Raw genomic sequence first — 16,859 nt, forward strand, 5'->3', positions numbered from 1 at the left:
CCTTGCATTCCTGAGTCCATGAGTGACAGTATACAGGGCAATTGAGGGTCAAGCTCAGTGCTTATTGTTCTGAAATGTTTTTTTCTACAGTTGGCAGCACATTTCTCTCACTTCAATCTGAAGCCAATTAAGACATTACAAAGTGCAGAGGAAGGATTCCAGTAACAAACTCTTCTTTGCTCAGAGGGCTAATGACTAATTGATTCGAAAAGCTGAACGTTCTGTCTCCCTCTCTGTAAGGGTCATTTGAGAAAGTAGAAGTGTGCAGAAGTGTATGTGCACTTGACCTGTTTAGCAGCATGGTTCTGAATGGATATGTGGTCCTATTTAATATACAATAAATAAAACTACATTGTTTAGTTGTTCTTGTTTTCCTCTGCATGACAAACTCAGTTTACTGGTAATGCATATTAAGTTGAGAATGTTTCAGAACTCATCCACGCATGTCGTGACTTGTGGTAGAAGCATTTCCATGGCAATTTAAGATATGCTTACTCAGTTAATACATTCATTAAGACTGTACTTTACCATATTTAGACGTACTTTGCAAGTTTATTTTTAATAAATATGCCCTGAAACCAAAACAAATAGCTATAATTTGTACAATAAGATTAACTGCATCTTTATGAATTATGAAGTGTTTTATAGAAGTATGGCCAATCACTTATGTATGTTTTTGTTCTCTTTCTCTTTAATGTAATTTCTGTTAGCCTTAGCTAATAGTGAGGAAGAGGACCTTTAGAACCAGTCAGGGATACTGTGACCCAGGGCTCATATCTGAAACTGGAGGTGATAAAAGAGTGGCTTTTGGGCACACATTAACAGAGTTCCCTACTCATTGAGCTCTTTTTTCACCCTTCGTCCCTCCCACAACTCAGGACAGGTCAAGAACAAGAGCTCCACTGTACACTGAGCTGGGGATGGTCCAAAGTGGTGCATTCCTGCTGGCTAGATGAGTTGAGCTCCTTGAATTCACCCCAACTTTGAAGAATAAATGGTGACATGGCATCATAAATATCATTGATTAAGAACAACTTGTGCTGCGAATTAGTAAAAAAAAATAATCTGTGGATGGAGAGGAAACAAGGATGCTTGGAAATATCTGAGCACAAGATATTGAAGCGGTCAGTGCAAACACAAACTAAGCACATGTTGCTAATCCACAGTGACCCACAGGTTCTTGAATGATCCGATCACTGCACCAAGCTGTGCTGTGGCCTCACACATTTGCACTTAACCACACACTACCACAAGTTCACTGTTTAGTTAAAATAACACTGCACCTTGGGCAGATTTACAACTCTCTAAATATAAACTAAAACCCCTGATGTGTTACAGAACATGCATTCCTTAGATCCTGCATTAAATCTCTGAAACTTCCAAAGCCAAGAAAGGAAAATTTAATACCATAGCAAGTTTAATCACTTGTACAGTTGTGTTTTAACAATTGATGTACACTTTTCATACTGTATAATCTTTTCACATCTGCAGAATTATCTGCTGCATAAGACACATTAAAGGCTATTAATTTCTGAGTTAACGATCTTATGCAGAACTTAAGTCAGGAACACCGTCAGGAGAGCGTATGGTTGATAAAGTAAATAAAAGCACAATTAGACCTGTTTTAAAAGGCGACTGATTTGCATTCATCTGTCAAGTCTGAATGGATTTAAATATAAAGCCAAAAGTTTGTGTACACATAATTATGTTTTCCCACGCTGCCATTAAATTAGAATCATACACCTGTATGAGATATGTTTGTGTGCAGTAATATTAATAGACCCAAACTTGTCTCAGGAAGATATGGTTTATCAAAGTTGGAGTAAAAGAACTCTAGTCTCCTGCACAGAGCTCTGACCTCATCCCCACTGAACACCTATGGGATGAAGTAGAACTCTGACTGCACAGCAGACATCCTCATCCAACAACAGTGGATGATTTCACTAGTGCTATTGTAGCTGAATACAAATCCCTACAATCTTAAAGCCTTTCCAGTAGAACAGATGCTATTATAAAAGTAAAGGTTGACCAAGTCTTTTTCAAAAAATGTCAAGAAGTGCATATGTGTTATGGTCAGGTGTCTGCAAATCTTTCCATATGAATGTATGTTGGGGTAAGCAGTGTGAGAGAGTAAGCAGGGTTTCTCACAGTTTAATATGCAGTTCAAGAAGCAAACAATGTAATCATGTGCTCAGATAAAGACATTTCGAAAAATATTCCTTTCAAAGTGATACAGCCTGGTTGTAAATCAGTGGCAGGCCGTGCATTTCAAACCTAGGCTTTGACCTTGGTGTCCCACCTAAATCAGTACACCTCTTAATACTATAATTAAGACAGCACAGCCGTAGAAACTATCAATATTAAAAAGCAATGCAGTTTAACAGAATGCTGCATCACAAACAGGTATTTCATATAGCGAGAATGAATGGCATTATTAAAAAAATAAATAATATTTAATGCAGTTCAACAAGTCTCCATTCACTGCAGCCACAGCTGTGCTGCATATACTCTATCATCTCTAGCAGAAGCATCAATATTAACCTCATTGTGGTTTTCCTGGGGTTTTATAATTAAGGAAAATTGTGTGTTTTTATGCAAATTCCACAAAAGAACAAAAGAAAAAAAAATACATTGCAAAAATATAAATGGCACATGGAAAAAGCCTAACAACTGTTTCAAAATGATTTGGCTGACCTTTATTTAAGATATCCAGCTTTCCTAAAAAGTCTATGACCAAATCAATTTCTTCTCCTCTGTCCCTCATTGTGGAATGAAAAAAACAGCTATTAAATTCACATGTATTTCACACAAATATATATGAGCTTGTGCAATTTGCTACAAACAAAATGCAGATGTTATTGTATGCCTGCTAGATGGCCCCATGTGTCCAACTCCAACAGCAACAGCTTCAAACAACATGTAGTTTATACTACAGGTGTCTAAACAGCTGATTCTGAACACCTCATGGCAAATTCTGACCCTGGCAACACACAATGTGACAGTTGAAACCCAATTGAATAAAAACTCCTTTGTAATCAAAACAATTCTAGGAGCAGCACAACTGAGAGAAAAGCTACGAAATTCATGGACACAAATATATTAAATCGTAAGTCAGTGATTCTGGGAGCGTTTAGGCCAGCAGAGAAGGCCTTGCTGGCCATAATGGCCCAACACTGGTGTAAATACATTTACATTTATTAATTTAACAGATGGTTCTTAAAAAAGTATTTACAAGCAAGGCACAGCCCATACACATTTTTATGCAGTTAAGACTTCTGTTCTGTTAAGACAGAAGTATATTCTGGAATCCACCAGTTGGACTGGCCTGCCATTTTGAATATTTTTACCCCTGAAATAATTTTACAATTTATCATTCTTTAATGTTGCCAGCGTGTATGTCTCTGTTTCTCAATCCAAATGTTATTATAATAGATCCCAAAATACTAGCACAATACTTTGGCAACATCGTCAATAGTGGCTGAGCTGGAATTGAACTACTGATTGTTACATTAGGACATCTTTCAATAGCAGAGCACTTTTCATTACTTTAATATACGCCACATTCCAACAGAAATTTATGGTGCCGTTAACCTTTAAAAACGTCTGAAAGTACATGTGGCAAAAATCTGACAAATCTGTATCTAATCTGACATTTAAAACTGTTGCAGAATCAGTCATGATATTCAGGCAATATATTTTGAGGGTTGCTTATACTAAAGGCTCCTCTCATGCATCCACTTAAACAGCTTTTTGTTGTAAAAGTAGAGCCTAATAGTTGGCAAATCCAATAACCAATATGTTTTCCCTTTAAACCATCTTTAGACTGTGAGACTTCAACTAGATAATTAAACTTAAACTTAAGATAATTTCTTGTGCCACGATTACAATAAAAAAATCTCGGCTAAATTCTGGAAACGTCTATGTGATAACACGTTCTATCCTCTAATGACAGACCTGTGATTAAAGAAAATTATGATGTTATGCTCTATTTAGTTAGATCCATGTCTGGGCAGAAATCAGGGACATCATCAAAAAGTGACTGTGGTTTTTAGCTATGCTGTGAGTTTTACATGTTTCTAAGTCATCTTACATCTGGTGATTTTTAGACCTCAGGCCATTCAGAGACCAGTTTTTGACTGACAGAACTTGACCTCAACTCATGACCGGGGCAGATGAGTAAATTAGGGTTTTGGCTTGTTTTAAAACGTGTGCACTTCATTTAAAGCGTCACTTGTGTACGAAGACTAAACTGGCACCTTGTCACACACACATATACACACACACACACACGCGCGCACGCGCACACACAAACACAAACACACACACACACACACACACACACACACGGCGGCGCTAGGACCACGAGGTTAAAATGCAGCGCCAAATACATCTCTGGTTATTTGGCTGGAGAGTGTTCAGGAGAACACACACACACACACGCAAGCACTGTCCTGCCTTTCTGCAGGAAACCAACTCATCTTACGGGACTTGAGTGCAGATGTGAAGCAGGCTATCCGCAGAGACAGCAAGTGGAGTGTGGGTTCGTGTTAGTGTGCAGTGGAAACCTGTGACATTTCAGCGGAGACGCGCGTTGAAGGCGAAATGGGTGGAAACTCCAGAGCTCGAATAGCCGGTGCACTTGAAGACGAAGACGTGATTTGGATTTGAATAGAAAGTTTTCTTAGAAGGAGCCACTTTAAGGTTGAGTTCTTTTAATTACGGCTGTTCAAAACCTTTTTTTATTTTAAGTTTTTTTTTCTATTTGACCGCGTACTGATTCTGTGATGTGCGCAAAAGTAGAATTGTGGCGACTGGCGGAGCGCGTGCGTTTTAATGAATTAATATGAATAATAATAACAACGTGAAATACTTACTTTAAGGACTACAGTTAGCTACGAGTTGAAATGGCTTTAAATTCCTAACCTGGGATACTGTTTACACTGAGCGACTCTTCATTGCTAGAATCTGCTTGAGCATTTGCACGTACCGCTTTATGGTTTGGACAGCCTCAATACAAGTGAAACTCGGTAAACATGGTGTGTTTTCCTTGTCATTAACAAGTCAGATTAAGAGTGGGTAATGATGGTCGGACACCCATTCAGCATGTGAGACAAACAAGGACGAGGTGTGTTTTTGGTGCTGGGAAACAGGTTGTACTTTGGGATTCCCAGAGAAGGCAGTACACAGGGGTCAAATATGGGCCCATTGTACGTTTGGAAAAAGGAGAGGGTCGAACTTGTGCTACTGAGGAATGGAATCTTTAAATCAGTTACAGAATTCCCCACACTTCTGGTCTAAAAAAAAGGTCAAACATTGTGGTTGGAAAAAACAAAAACAACAATTATAATTGGTCAAAAAATTAACCAAAAATGAAACAAGTGCACTCATTAGAGCTCCTGTGCCACCGTTTGCTTCGTTTAGTGTTGATGCAGTGAGAAGTTTGAGGAAAAGCCAGAAACAGTGAAATTTGTTCATATAGTCTTATGCAAAAGTATAATCTTGATAATGATTAAAATGTTAGATTTAAAACTAGAATAAGTAATACAGTATTTTTATTTATCATTTATCTTAGTATTTTTTATTTATTATCTTCTGGCATGTTAGTCATTATTTGGTTATCTGCCACACCTGATGCAGCCCATCAAATCCTTATATAATGCTCAACATAAGAAGAAAAAAGGGAGCCATAATAATAGAGCAGAGATTTTCAATAGAGTATTTACAGTAGTTGTTTAATTCTTGCTTATTTGCTGACCACTGATTCGTTGTTAATATTATTGAAAGCTCGATATTTTGTGCCTGTTTTGTTTTTTTTGCCTTGGAGTGTAGATTTAGGGGGGGGGAACCCCCAGTCTGTATTAATGTCATTGAAGTGTATTAAAGTATTAAAATATTTATCATTTGGATACAATATAAAACACAACTAGACTTGGTAGTTATTACTTTCAAAGAGGCATTTTAGTTGTTTAGGTTCGAAATTGTGGTGAACAGTTACAAAGGCTGACAAAGGGCTGACTAAGAGCTACATTTTGTCAGTAGTATTTACTGGGCAAAGAAAATACTTTTTTTTGTTTATAAAAGTATTTGTCAAACCATAATTTTATTACTAAATTCTTTTCACAATTAATTTACAACATGCCTCATGAAACAATGTCACATTTTTGGAACTCATACTATGTGTAGTCTGTAGATGTCTGTAGTCTTGTCTGAACATGATTCACTGCATTTTCTATGTGCCTACTATAATGTGCATAAAGACATGACCAAAGGGTTTTTTGTATTTCACTCAGAAAGAAAAGAAAAAAAAAGAAAAGGTAAATGAAGCTGCAGTATATGGTTTAGTATGTAATGGCTGTATAATAAGGTTGTTTGATATTTTAATGTTTTTCACTGTAAATCTATTTTTAAGTTCAAAATTGTACCTCAACTGTGAAAAAATGGTTCTTAGGTTCCTTACGGGTTTTTTTGTTAGTAAGTAATTTCTACTATGTTTAACATTGAAGAGTTATTCAATTAAGTAAAAATAAGGGTTCTAGATCTATCTTTTTAAACAGGTAAAACTATAAACAAAGTATTGTAGAGATTTAGCATAATGAAATTAATATTCAAAATAAAATTGTCTAAATGTTAAACTGCTCCAGTTATGTTTTAAATGACATGTCTTTTCATTTCAGGTTCCTCTAATCTCAGCCATGGCTCATTACTGGAGATCGGGCTTAGCACATTACTGTCTTGCTGTTCAGCTTCTCGTACTTCTCCAATCCAAGTCTTCTCTGACAGTGAGAACACCCACCAACCTGTCGCAGAATCACCACATTCCCTCTCTGGTGCCTCACACCCCTTTGGCCCTCTCCCGCTCCCGTTTCAGTGCTAAGGCCCAGCTGGACTTTACCACCCACTGCAATGCCAGCTGCCTCCACAAGGTAGAAGACATTGACAAAGAACATCTAACTGAGCAGCTGGCCTTTGAAACACTGTATGCTGATGGCTCACGTACACTAACCACTGTCAATCTGGAAGATGAAGATGCTGACGTTAACCGCCGTTCTGCAATGAACATTAAGAGGAAGCATAAAATCCTATCTTTCTCTCATAAAAGAAAAAGAAGGCAAATCTATGGTGCAGATGGGCGCTTCAACATTCGGGGTGACCACTTCCTGCTGGACTACCCATTCTCCACAGCCGTACGCATTTCAACAGGCTGCACTGGTGTTTTAGTATCCCAACAACATGTGCTGACTGCTGCACACTGTGTACATGATGGAAAAGATTATGTCAAAGGTGCACGTAAACTCAGAGTTGGCTTTTTAATCCCACCTTCAGCCAATAGCACCACAGAAGACTTGAAAAAGCCCTTGGTGCGCTGGCTAAGGGTGCGGAGGATGCGTGTACCTAAAGGTTGGATACAAGGACCGCAGGATGTCAGCATGGATTATGACTATGCCCTTTTGGAGCTGCGTTGGCCACATCGCCGCCCCTTTATGCGTCTGGCTGTAGCCCCTTCTTCCAATGATTTGGCTGGAAAGCGCATCCATTTCTCTGGTTTTGACAGTGATAGGCCTGGAGAGCTTGTGTATCGTTTCTGCCCTGTAGAAGATGAGAGTAATGATCTAATCTACCAGCATTGTGATGCGAGACCTGGGGCCAGTGGCTCTGGTGTGTATGGTCGTGTGTGGGACAATGATTTGGAACGCTGGGAGCGTAAGGTGATTGGCATCTTTTCTGGGCACCAGTGGTTGGAGATTGATGGTGAGAATCGTGACTACAATGTCGCCGTTCGTTTCACTCCACTGAAATTTGCTCAGATCTGTTACTGGGTGCATGGAAACAGAGGCAGCTGCAGTCAGGGCTGATTTACACAAGCCCTGAAACCAGAAGTATAGTCTGTCTATTTATAGACAATGCAATTGCAGTCAAATCAAGAAATGGTCTTTGGAAAGAAATTATCCAATGGTTTGTACATAATTTACCATCTAAGACAAATCCAAATTGGACATCTTGTTTGCATTAATTTGACATTTATTTAAACGAGTAAAACACTGGTGCCTTTCCATTTTATTTTTTCATCCTGGATTATTTGAGACTTCTGAGAAATGAGACAGAAAGATGAGGAATTAGTAAGAAATATCCTTATTTCAGACTAAATCAGCGCTGATACAAAATCAAAGTTACAGTTGAGACTTGTGACTTGAGCTATCCATAGTCCATCAATCAGTATACCTTGCATTTATTTGCTTTAAAACCTGTTTTACACCAGACATGGTGCCCAACCCATGCCTTTAGTATGCTATCATGTTAATCAATAGCTACATGTACATGAACCTAATATTTTATAAATAACATGATAGACTGCTTAATTTGTAATAAAAAAAAAAACATTCATGTATCCACCTGATTAGGAATAGAGTTAACCTATTCAGGTTCATCAAAATTGGTCATTCATTATTTTAATATGTTAAAAGAAGAATACTGGTCATGTAAACCATTGTGTCTGATTTCATTAACAGTTAGTTCACAGTGCAAATAAATGCAAACAGCAAAAGCCCTCAAACTTCAATTACATGTTGAAGGTTAAAGACTATATGCTGGACCAAGTTGGTGACTCAGCATTATTTTCAGCTAAGACTGTGGATATTATTAATATTAACATTGTACGATGAATATAGGCCAGGTATGTGTAGCCAAAAGTGTGAGGATACCCTAAAATCACACTTATATGTGCTTTTTAATTATCCTATGCCAGATTTGTGTCTATGCTGTTATTACAAACTCCACTATTCTGTGAAGACTTTTCAGTAGATATTGGGAAGTGAGCAGGATTTTATGGTTTAGTTTATTTGCCATTTCAGTTCATCCAAAAGGTATACAGTAGAGAGGAGGAAAATGAGATGCTACAGCATTAAACAATTTTTTTTACAATTTTTTGGATTCATTGCTCTTCACAAACTCACCCAATTGTCTTTTCTGTGATTTTCTTTAATAATTTGGATAACATGTTGTGGAAGTGAAAATAATTTCAACAACAGAGAAATACTAATGCTTTCCACTACAAATACTATTACAAACAATAAACCATTAAACATTAGCACCACTACCAACTGCTTTCAATTACATAATGTGCTTGTGGTACATTAATAAATCATTATTATTAAACACACCATTTCAGAATCTTATTGAAATGTTGATGCTTAATGTCCTAATGCTTCCTACTGGGCTCCAGTACCAAAGTAGCATCTTTGAACTGCTTTAATGTCATTCACTAGATGTAACATGCCAGCAATCAGTGGTGGACGAAGTACACAAACCATGTATTTGGTAAAATATTAGTCCATAAAATGCTCCCTTCAAAGTTTCACTTAAGTAAAAGTACAAAAGTATTTGCCTTCAAATGTACATAAGTATCCAAAGTACTATGATTTATTATGGCTATAATGTTCCTATTATCATTGTCACAAGACTCTCGTTTAATCAACTCAGTTTATGTGAAAAGACTTGCATGTTACTCAAAGCACACTAATCTATTAATAAAATTATAAACACTGATCATGAAACACTTATTGATATTTAATAAAATTATCAAGAGCCTAAAACCTTCTTTTTAGCTTAACTTAAACTTAAACAAACTTAAACTTAAACAAAAAAAGGAAATCGTGCAAATAAGGCTACAGGTGTTGTTGAGTCAGGAGTTTCTTCCGTCATTTATTCCTATTTCTTATTCTTATTTATTGAAGGTTTCTGTTTTTTTTTTTTTTTTCCCCAGTAGAGCATTAGAAGAATAAAAGATTTGAATGTGAACACCATTGATAAAAAAATATCCCCCATGACACAGCCTGAATATAAAATATTATCTGTCCTACACTGCCATATTGGAATATTAAGGACCGCAGCGAGCTCTCTGTACACTGCCTCTGAAAATAGGGGAAAAGAGGAAAGGAGCTTGTGTGTCTAAAAAACACTACAAACGACAGGGATTGTGACGACAAGGATTTTACATTTCAGCTGAGCTCATGGTCATTCGACGTCAGATACTCCAGCACACATAATCCCTTTGGGTGAAGCAGTAAAGCCGAACACCGTGGTGTACAGTCTCATATATATATATATATATATATATATATATATATATATATATATATATATATATATATATATATATATTTAAAAAATGGTGCACTTATTACGTCACTCTGCAGCGCGCGCGCCCTCGCATCATTAGCGCTGTAACTGATTCCTAGCATACTGCGCGTGCCACGTGGCTTCTGATGTATAATGGAGTGATGCGGGGAGTAATGCCATTGACAAACGTGTATATTATTAGACATAGCTATATTAATATATAGATATATTATTATTGAAATGGATATATTAACTCGAAGCATAGCTATCTGTCTGGCCTGTCATGAGTTAATATTATACAATATAGATTAAACAGCTTTAAGCAAAAAAATATATATATATATATAAATATATGCAACACGACTGTGAAAATATTTATTCTATTTCTTTGTTTGTTTTTATCCTAAAGCTTTTATATATAAAAAATATAAAGATGTTTGTCGAATTTGTTTTTCTATATTTTTGCTATTTCCTACTACGCAAAGCTTTGCAGTGGTGTACACAGCTGTGACAGAAGTCTGGCTCCCCCTTGTGGTCAACATTCATGCTCTTTAAAATATTTGGGCTTGTCTGGAAAAATCAAAGAAGCAAATGGTGGTCTTCGTGCATCTTTAATGCAATAGTGCTGGTCAGATTATAAAAATAATTCATCTGTATTACTTCGGTATGGAGTTTACGTTTCATCAATGTTTGGTCATTATACCAGCACAATGGAGCCTCTAGAATAGGGATATGTAACCCAAAATGTATAATCCAGTCCACCAGCGGCGTAGATTACGCGGGGGACATGTCCCCCGCACTTTTTATTAAAAGTTAATTCGTCCCCCTCACTTTTTTTTAGTGAAGGGAAAAAAAACAGGTAACACTACACATTTCGTCCCCCCCCCCCTTTTGAAATAATGGCTACACCCCTGCAGTCCACCAAAATTTTATATAGAATCTCTGTTTTAAATTAAAACAGAGTGTGGACTATAAATTAATGAAAAGAAGAGGGCTAAATATAGTAATGCACTTATTAGCACACATTCAAGGTTTATAGTAAGAAGTAACAGCGACTGAACCACAGATATATGGATGAGGCGAGGATGTTCTTTTTGGCAGATTTGGCAAACTGAAAGGAAAAAAAAAAAAAAAAAAAAAAGGTTTTATTTAGTTGCTATTTAAAATTCAGGTCATTTGGTGTTGTCTGGACACAGTACAATTTAGAGTAAAGATGCCACTGATCCAGGGTAGAGGTGACCAAAAAGATTTCAGCATCGATATAGTCGTTGTTAATTAGCAAATGCATGGTTGTGTCCAATGCAGTCCACTGTGGTTCTACTGACCTGGAAATTACTTTGGTACCATGTATTTGCACATAGTGTGACAGTAACAACAAAAAACATCATCATGACTCAAATCACAGATTTAAAACCTAATAAATCAACAAAGGAAGGAATTTATCTAAAATATTAATTGCAAGAATCATTTATTTATTTTTTGTAACACCTAATATCCAGTTGACAGGCAGATATTTTGAAGTTGCAATTTTAATTTCAGTCACGGCAAACACTTCTTCCACTGTTGAACAGCAGCATTTTGTTTAGGGTCTAATCATTCCTGTGGTGTGCTTCATTTGCAATTCTCACCACAAAACATTTAACATCTATATAAAACCATCTTGGACACATGACTTGGAACATGGAATAACAATCATTATGCATCATTTGAGGCTATCAATCTGTCGAATAATAAGATCTCATTCTTTGATATTAAACAATGTCAGCAGTTGTTGTCAACACAATCACAGCAAGCATCCAGATGTGTGGTCACAGGCAATTTGCCGAAACTGGTCAAGTCATGTGAATGAATGAAACAACGGCTTTGTGTGTCAGAACAGTAACTGAACAGAAGGGGGGTGGGGCCTCAGAATGAGCTCCTTGTGAAGAAATAATTTTACTAAATCCCAAACAGGAATACAGATGTACATTGCCACAGTACCTTAGAAGTCCCAGGTCATTAAACGGGTAAAGGTGCTTCTACAGCCTTCTGAACAATGGCTGATTGCCCTCTAGTGGCCTAACCAATTATTGCTGAAAAACGTCACAACATAGTAACTAAGGGAAGTAGTCAGTTTTATAGTTTAAGCCCAAACCCTAAAAATATACACCACAAAAACAAGAACCCCTGAAAACCATCTGCAGAGAACCAACCACTGAAACAAAATGAAGAAATACACAGTACTTCAAAACACAATGAGGAGTTGTTTAGTGCTTTTTTTTTTTAATTAGAGATAAGGAGACAATACAAAACATCCACTATGCAATATCTTTTGAGCTCTGTACACAGGTTGTCCTAATACATTGCTCCTCCTTTCTTTCATATCGATCCTTTTCATTAAATCCCGAATGTTTGCATTTAAGGAATGTGAACAATATTGTGACACCATAGTTTAGAATCAGATTCTGAAATGTTTGCAAATAAGAGCTGGAATCATTAAAACACTTGGAATTGTAAAATAAGAAGAGGGGAGGAAAGAGAGGAGAATTTATATTCCCAAAATAGTTCTTGATGCATTTTGTGCAATCACTTACAGTAAGTTGTTTTGTACTACACCTAATGTCAACTACACACATACTTAGAAAAAAATTAACCATACGTTTGGCGCCAAAAAAAAAAAAAAAAAAGATTGACTGTAATAGTTGCTGTTCTACCTTATCCTTCTTAAACAATCTAAAGGAACCAGAAAAGAACAAGACCTGCCTGCACACATGTACAGTTATAATAGCCTCCATTTTATGATTTTTATTTTGTTCTTTGTATGTGTGAAATGATATGACAGCCAAATTTAACAGCCAAATCAAACCCACCCCAACCCAACCCACAGCATTGCTGCCATAAGCCCCTGTCCTAACCATGTTGAAATGAACAGCTAAACAGCTCTATCTGACCAGAGTATCAGCCTTAATCAAGAGGACTTCCCTCAAGAGTGACCACTGAGGAACCCCCAAGCTTCTCAGCAAGAGTTTTTCGATCCTTGATGTCATCCAGTCCATTCACTTGCCACTCATGCTTGATACCTGTACAACACAAGCAGAAGAGTTCAGACATGTAAACCTGACTCAGGAATAGACACTACTTTTCACTTGGGCACTGAGTTCTATGTATATACACACTAAATCTCTAAAATGAACTACCAACCACTTATTCATGGTGCATTTCTGAAGCTTATTGTTAAAATTCATTTGCATATTAAATAATAAAGCTAATAAAACAAATGATCCAAAAGGTTTTCACCTGTAAACTTCTTCTTGATTGCATCCTTGGAGCTTGCAAAGATCATCTTGCTCTTGAGTGGAGCAGACTCTGGAGCCCTGAAAGAAAAACACTACTGTTGAGCTGCACCACTCAATTTTAAAACCATCTAAAACTATTACTTCCCCCAAAGACTTCCAAACATTTTAAGCTTTCCTTACCAAAAGATAAATACCAGATCCTCCTTCTTGCAATCCTTGGTCTCATATGTGGCGTCATACAGAGCATAACGGCAGTCATCAGGGGGCAACATCTTGACAAACTTAAGGAAGGGATCTCCTTCATCTCCCTGCAGGATCTCACGGCCCTCTTCAATGATGATTTGCTTTCTGTCCTCACTCAGGCAGAACAGCACAGCCTTCTTCCTCTTTTTACGCTCCTCCTCACTGCACTGTGCCTTACGCACTTTCATTTCGTTGAAGCAGGTCAGCACATTCTCTTGGACTGTGACTCCGGAGGCCTGCAAAGAAGCACATGGTAAATAACACTAGATATGGTTCAGTGAGACTGTACAAATGAACATGACAACCAGCAGTGCCAACTCAAACTAAAGCGATATCTACCTGCCTAACTCACTCTGCAATACCCAGATGTGAAAGCATCCAACATAAGGAAAAAAGGATATCCAAAGATCAGGAAGTCACAAGTTAAAAATAAAAAAATAAAAAAATAAAAAAAATAAAATAAAAAAAGCTATCAGGTGTGGCACAAGTTCTTAAAAGGAAATATGCAGGGCGTGGAGGTTGCTTAAGTGGCAGAAATCCAAAGATACATGACCGAAGCTGGACTACTCTGCACTTTTAAAGAACTAGACATAACAGGATGTATGGTTAATTAAATAACCTTGATTAACAATTGTAAAAAAATCTTACAAGGCATGTCATACTACTGTCGGTAGTACAGGGAAGCTACAGAGGTGCAAAACTGAAAAACGATAAAAATAAAATCCAGGTCAAATTATGGCATATAATCTTATTTAGCTCTTCAGATTTCTATTACAACATATGGTAGGAACAGAAACTGCAATGGCGTTTTTAGTCAAATTGCATTTCAATCTGCTTCCTTACCGCAATCTAAGACTTTCTAATGTGGCAAAACTAACTCTATAAGCAATCTGATGCCACAATCCAATGTTTGATCAGCAGCTCAATAACCGGTGGATTATATTAAAACTCGCTGTTTAAAAAGAAAAAGATCAAGGAGCATTTGCTGATTTATGAATTTGGACTACTGAATGACTGCACTGTGCTCGAGTCACTACACGGAAGTGCATAAAAGAGTGTGGGTGGTTTCTCAGTCATGAGGAACGCATTTTAATTCTAAAAAAATATAAAAAATAAAATACAAATAAAAGGTAAGTATTGTGGAGATTCAGCTCGAGGACGGTTCAAAATGTCGATACGCGGGTGGTTTCCCCGCCCATCCACAGCCGTCTTCCTGCTATACAGCTCCAAATGACGTTATTTGAAGGCCGAAGTACATCCGAGAAGACATTAAACCTGGCGGACGCCTAAAAGCACGTCGTCAAAACGTATGCGACTCCATTAAGGTTCCTTCACACAGAGGAGCAATACATCAAACAATCTACCCGCAATCTCACGTGCACGAGCCTGAAATGGCAAATTGTTTCAAACCGGAACCGCCACTTCCTTCACATTGTATACCACTCCAATGAAGGTTAAAGTAGAACCAAAAAAATTATAATTATACCAAAATAATAATAATGCTCCTCGCTTTGTTAGCAAAATGATCTCCGAATTGCGTTAAATTAATTATTTTATTTTTGGGGGCGACGCATGCGTGTTCGCGTTTGCAGCTCGGTGAGGAAGTACAGGCCTGCTCTGTTTGCAATGCAGTTTCTAAAACGAGACCCTCCTACTACATCTTCGCAAGGAAAAACCGTCATGTGTATCTAAAAGCCCACCACGAACCCGAATAAATGTAACTAAAGGCGAATCTGAAACACTGAAACGCGGTGAATTCGCGCCTACAACTAGGACGAGACGTCGTCGTGCAAACGCGGTTTCCTTTTGGCGTCGAATTATTTAATAAAAAAAGTGTTAATTATTGTATATATATATATATGTATACATGTATTTTGGCGCATGACTTGTGTATATGTAGTCACAGCCAATATGTGATCCATTGTCCATTAATATTTACCGAATAGGAAATATAAGGCCAGTTGATCCGTGCATCAGTAATCAGGGTGGGGCCACAGTGAATGCGGGGTGATGCATGTGCTGGCCATCTTAACGCACAAAAAAACCCGAGGAGGAAAAAACGAAAATAACGCATTTAATGAATCCAAACGAGTCTCCTTATGATCACATAAAGGGTCCCATATGAGCGACTTTTTTAGTCCCCAATTTTTGACTGCGACAGATGCCCACATTCAGACAAAGGACCGAGTCGTGCTAAGCGAGTTAGCGTTAGTCCTGTAATGACGGCCTTCTCCGCCCGGATCACTGAAGCAACGGTGCCCGAGGCTTTACTTTCACACTGCCTGATATAACGTGCAAAGGCTGTCATGCGGCCTATAAAAAATCTAATCAAACCAATGAACACCAGATAACATCTTAGTGAGGGACTAGATTAATTAGCAAAAACCAGAAGGATGAGGAAATGGCGTCTGTTTTTTTTTTTGTCATTTTCATTAAATCCGCGTTAACATAAAAAAGCAAACACTTTCCAGCCTGGCCATTCGACACGGGATTGATTTTTTGCACCGGATGACATCTTTAACTCTCACGTTTTAAGATTACTGCAAATCCGGCTCGATGATGGAGCTAACAAGCTAACGGACATGGAATGGCGGAATGTCGTCAATCCAGACTGATGAGAAAAATCTTCCAGGAAACATCCAGTGTTCATATTTTAAATACATACAAATTTTAAAAAAGTTACAAATTGAAACGCTTACAATAAGTTGGTATCAACCAAAAAAAGGGTAAAATATGGCAAATGCACACGTACCATCGCAGCGTCTCTGTTAGTCGGCGTGTAAAGAGAAATTGAATGAGCGGTGATGCGGGCTCGCGCGCTCTTCTCTCTCTCGCGCACTTGACTCACACGGACGCGCCCTTCAACGCGCGCACCCGCCGTTCGGATGGGGACGAGCGTGTCGTGAGCGGTCACGTGATTCCTCTGACTGACCGACGGGATGTGAAGTCCTGCGTTCTATAGCAGCGATTAGGTGCAATGGCCTATGGAGGTCCATGTAACACAAAAAAACGCAGGGTGCGTTAAACAATAAGAACATTTAGATAAGACAATTAGACGCACCTGCAGCCTGTTTTGCAGGTTTTTGAGGCAAATGCACATAGGTGTGTTCATGATACGTTCATTTGTTAAAAAGGATGATTTCTGTGTAATTAATAGTCACCCTTGTGGTTTTATATACAGTGTGAGCTCCTTACACACGGAACCTGTGTGCAGTTAAACGGTAA

At 37.8% G+C, this 16,859-nt stretch overlaps 2 protein-coding genes across 3 annotated transcripts; one reads left to right on the forward strand and one right to left on the reverse strand.

The window, feature by feature from the left end:
- The first annotated feature begins 4,394 nt into the window (after positions 1 to 4,394).
- On the forward strand, positions 4,395 to 9,153 carry prss23 (serine protease 23). Of its 2 annotated transcripts, none has more exons than XM_083560052.1 (2): positions 4,395 to 4,701; positions 6,675 to 9,153. In XM_083560052.1, exon 2 carries the CDS (start codon positions 6,693 to 6,695, stop codon positions 7,851 to 7,853), a length of 1,161 nt encoding a protein of 386 aa, XP_083416178.1. In that variant the 5' UTR covers positions 4,395 to 4,701; positions 6,675 to 6,692; the 3' UTR covers positions 7,854 to 9,153. The 2 variants fall into 2 exon arrangements, with proteins under 2 accessions (XP_083416178.1, XP_083416179.1); XM_083560053.1 differs by lacking the exon at positions 4,395 to 4,701 and adding an exon at positions 6,180 to 6,314.
- A 3,208-nt stretch (positions 9,154 to 12,361) lies between these two features.
- On the reverse strand, positions 12,362 to 16,616 carry cfl1 (cofilin 1). The gene is made up of 4 exons (XM_083560060.1): positions 16,387 to 16,616; positions 13,572 to 13,870; positions 13,393 to 13,469; positions 12,362 to 13,175 (listed from the first exon to the last, which is right to left on the reverse strand). Exons 1-4 carry the CDS (start codon positions 16,387 to 16,389, stop codon positions 13,060 to 13,062), a joined length of 495 nt encoding a protein of 164 aa, XP_083416186.1. The 5' UTR covers positions 16,390 to 16,616; the 3' UTR covers positions 12,362 to 13,059.
- Positions 16,617 to 16,859: the final 243 nt, after the last annotated feature.

The sequence above is a fragment of the Silurus aristotelis genome (genome assembly GCF_946808225.1).
Source record: "Silurus aristotelis genome assembly, chromosome: 14".
NCBI lineage: Eukaryota > Metazoa > Chordata > Actinopteri > Siluriformes > Siluridae > Silurus > Silurus aristotelis.

Excerpts from the sequence above, each read along its gene's own strand:
- prss23 (XM_083560052.1), top strand. The coding sequence starts at position 6,693 with ATGGCTCATTACTGGAGATCGGGCTTAGCACATTACTGTCTTGCTGTT.
- cfl1 (XM_083560060.1), bottom strand. Across the intron at positions 13,470-13,571 it reads GATCTGGTATTTATCTTTTG|GGCTCCAGAGTCTGCTCCAC; the intron begins GTAAGGAAAGCT and ends TTTTTCTTTCAG. Across the intron at positions 13,176-13,392 it reads AATCAAGAAGAAGTTTACAG|GTATCAAGCATGAGTGGCAA; the intron begins GTGAAAACCTTT and ends TGTGTTGTACAG.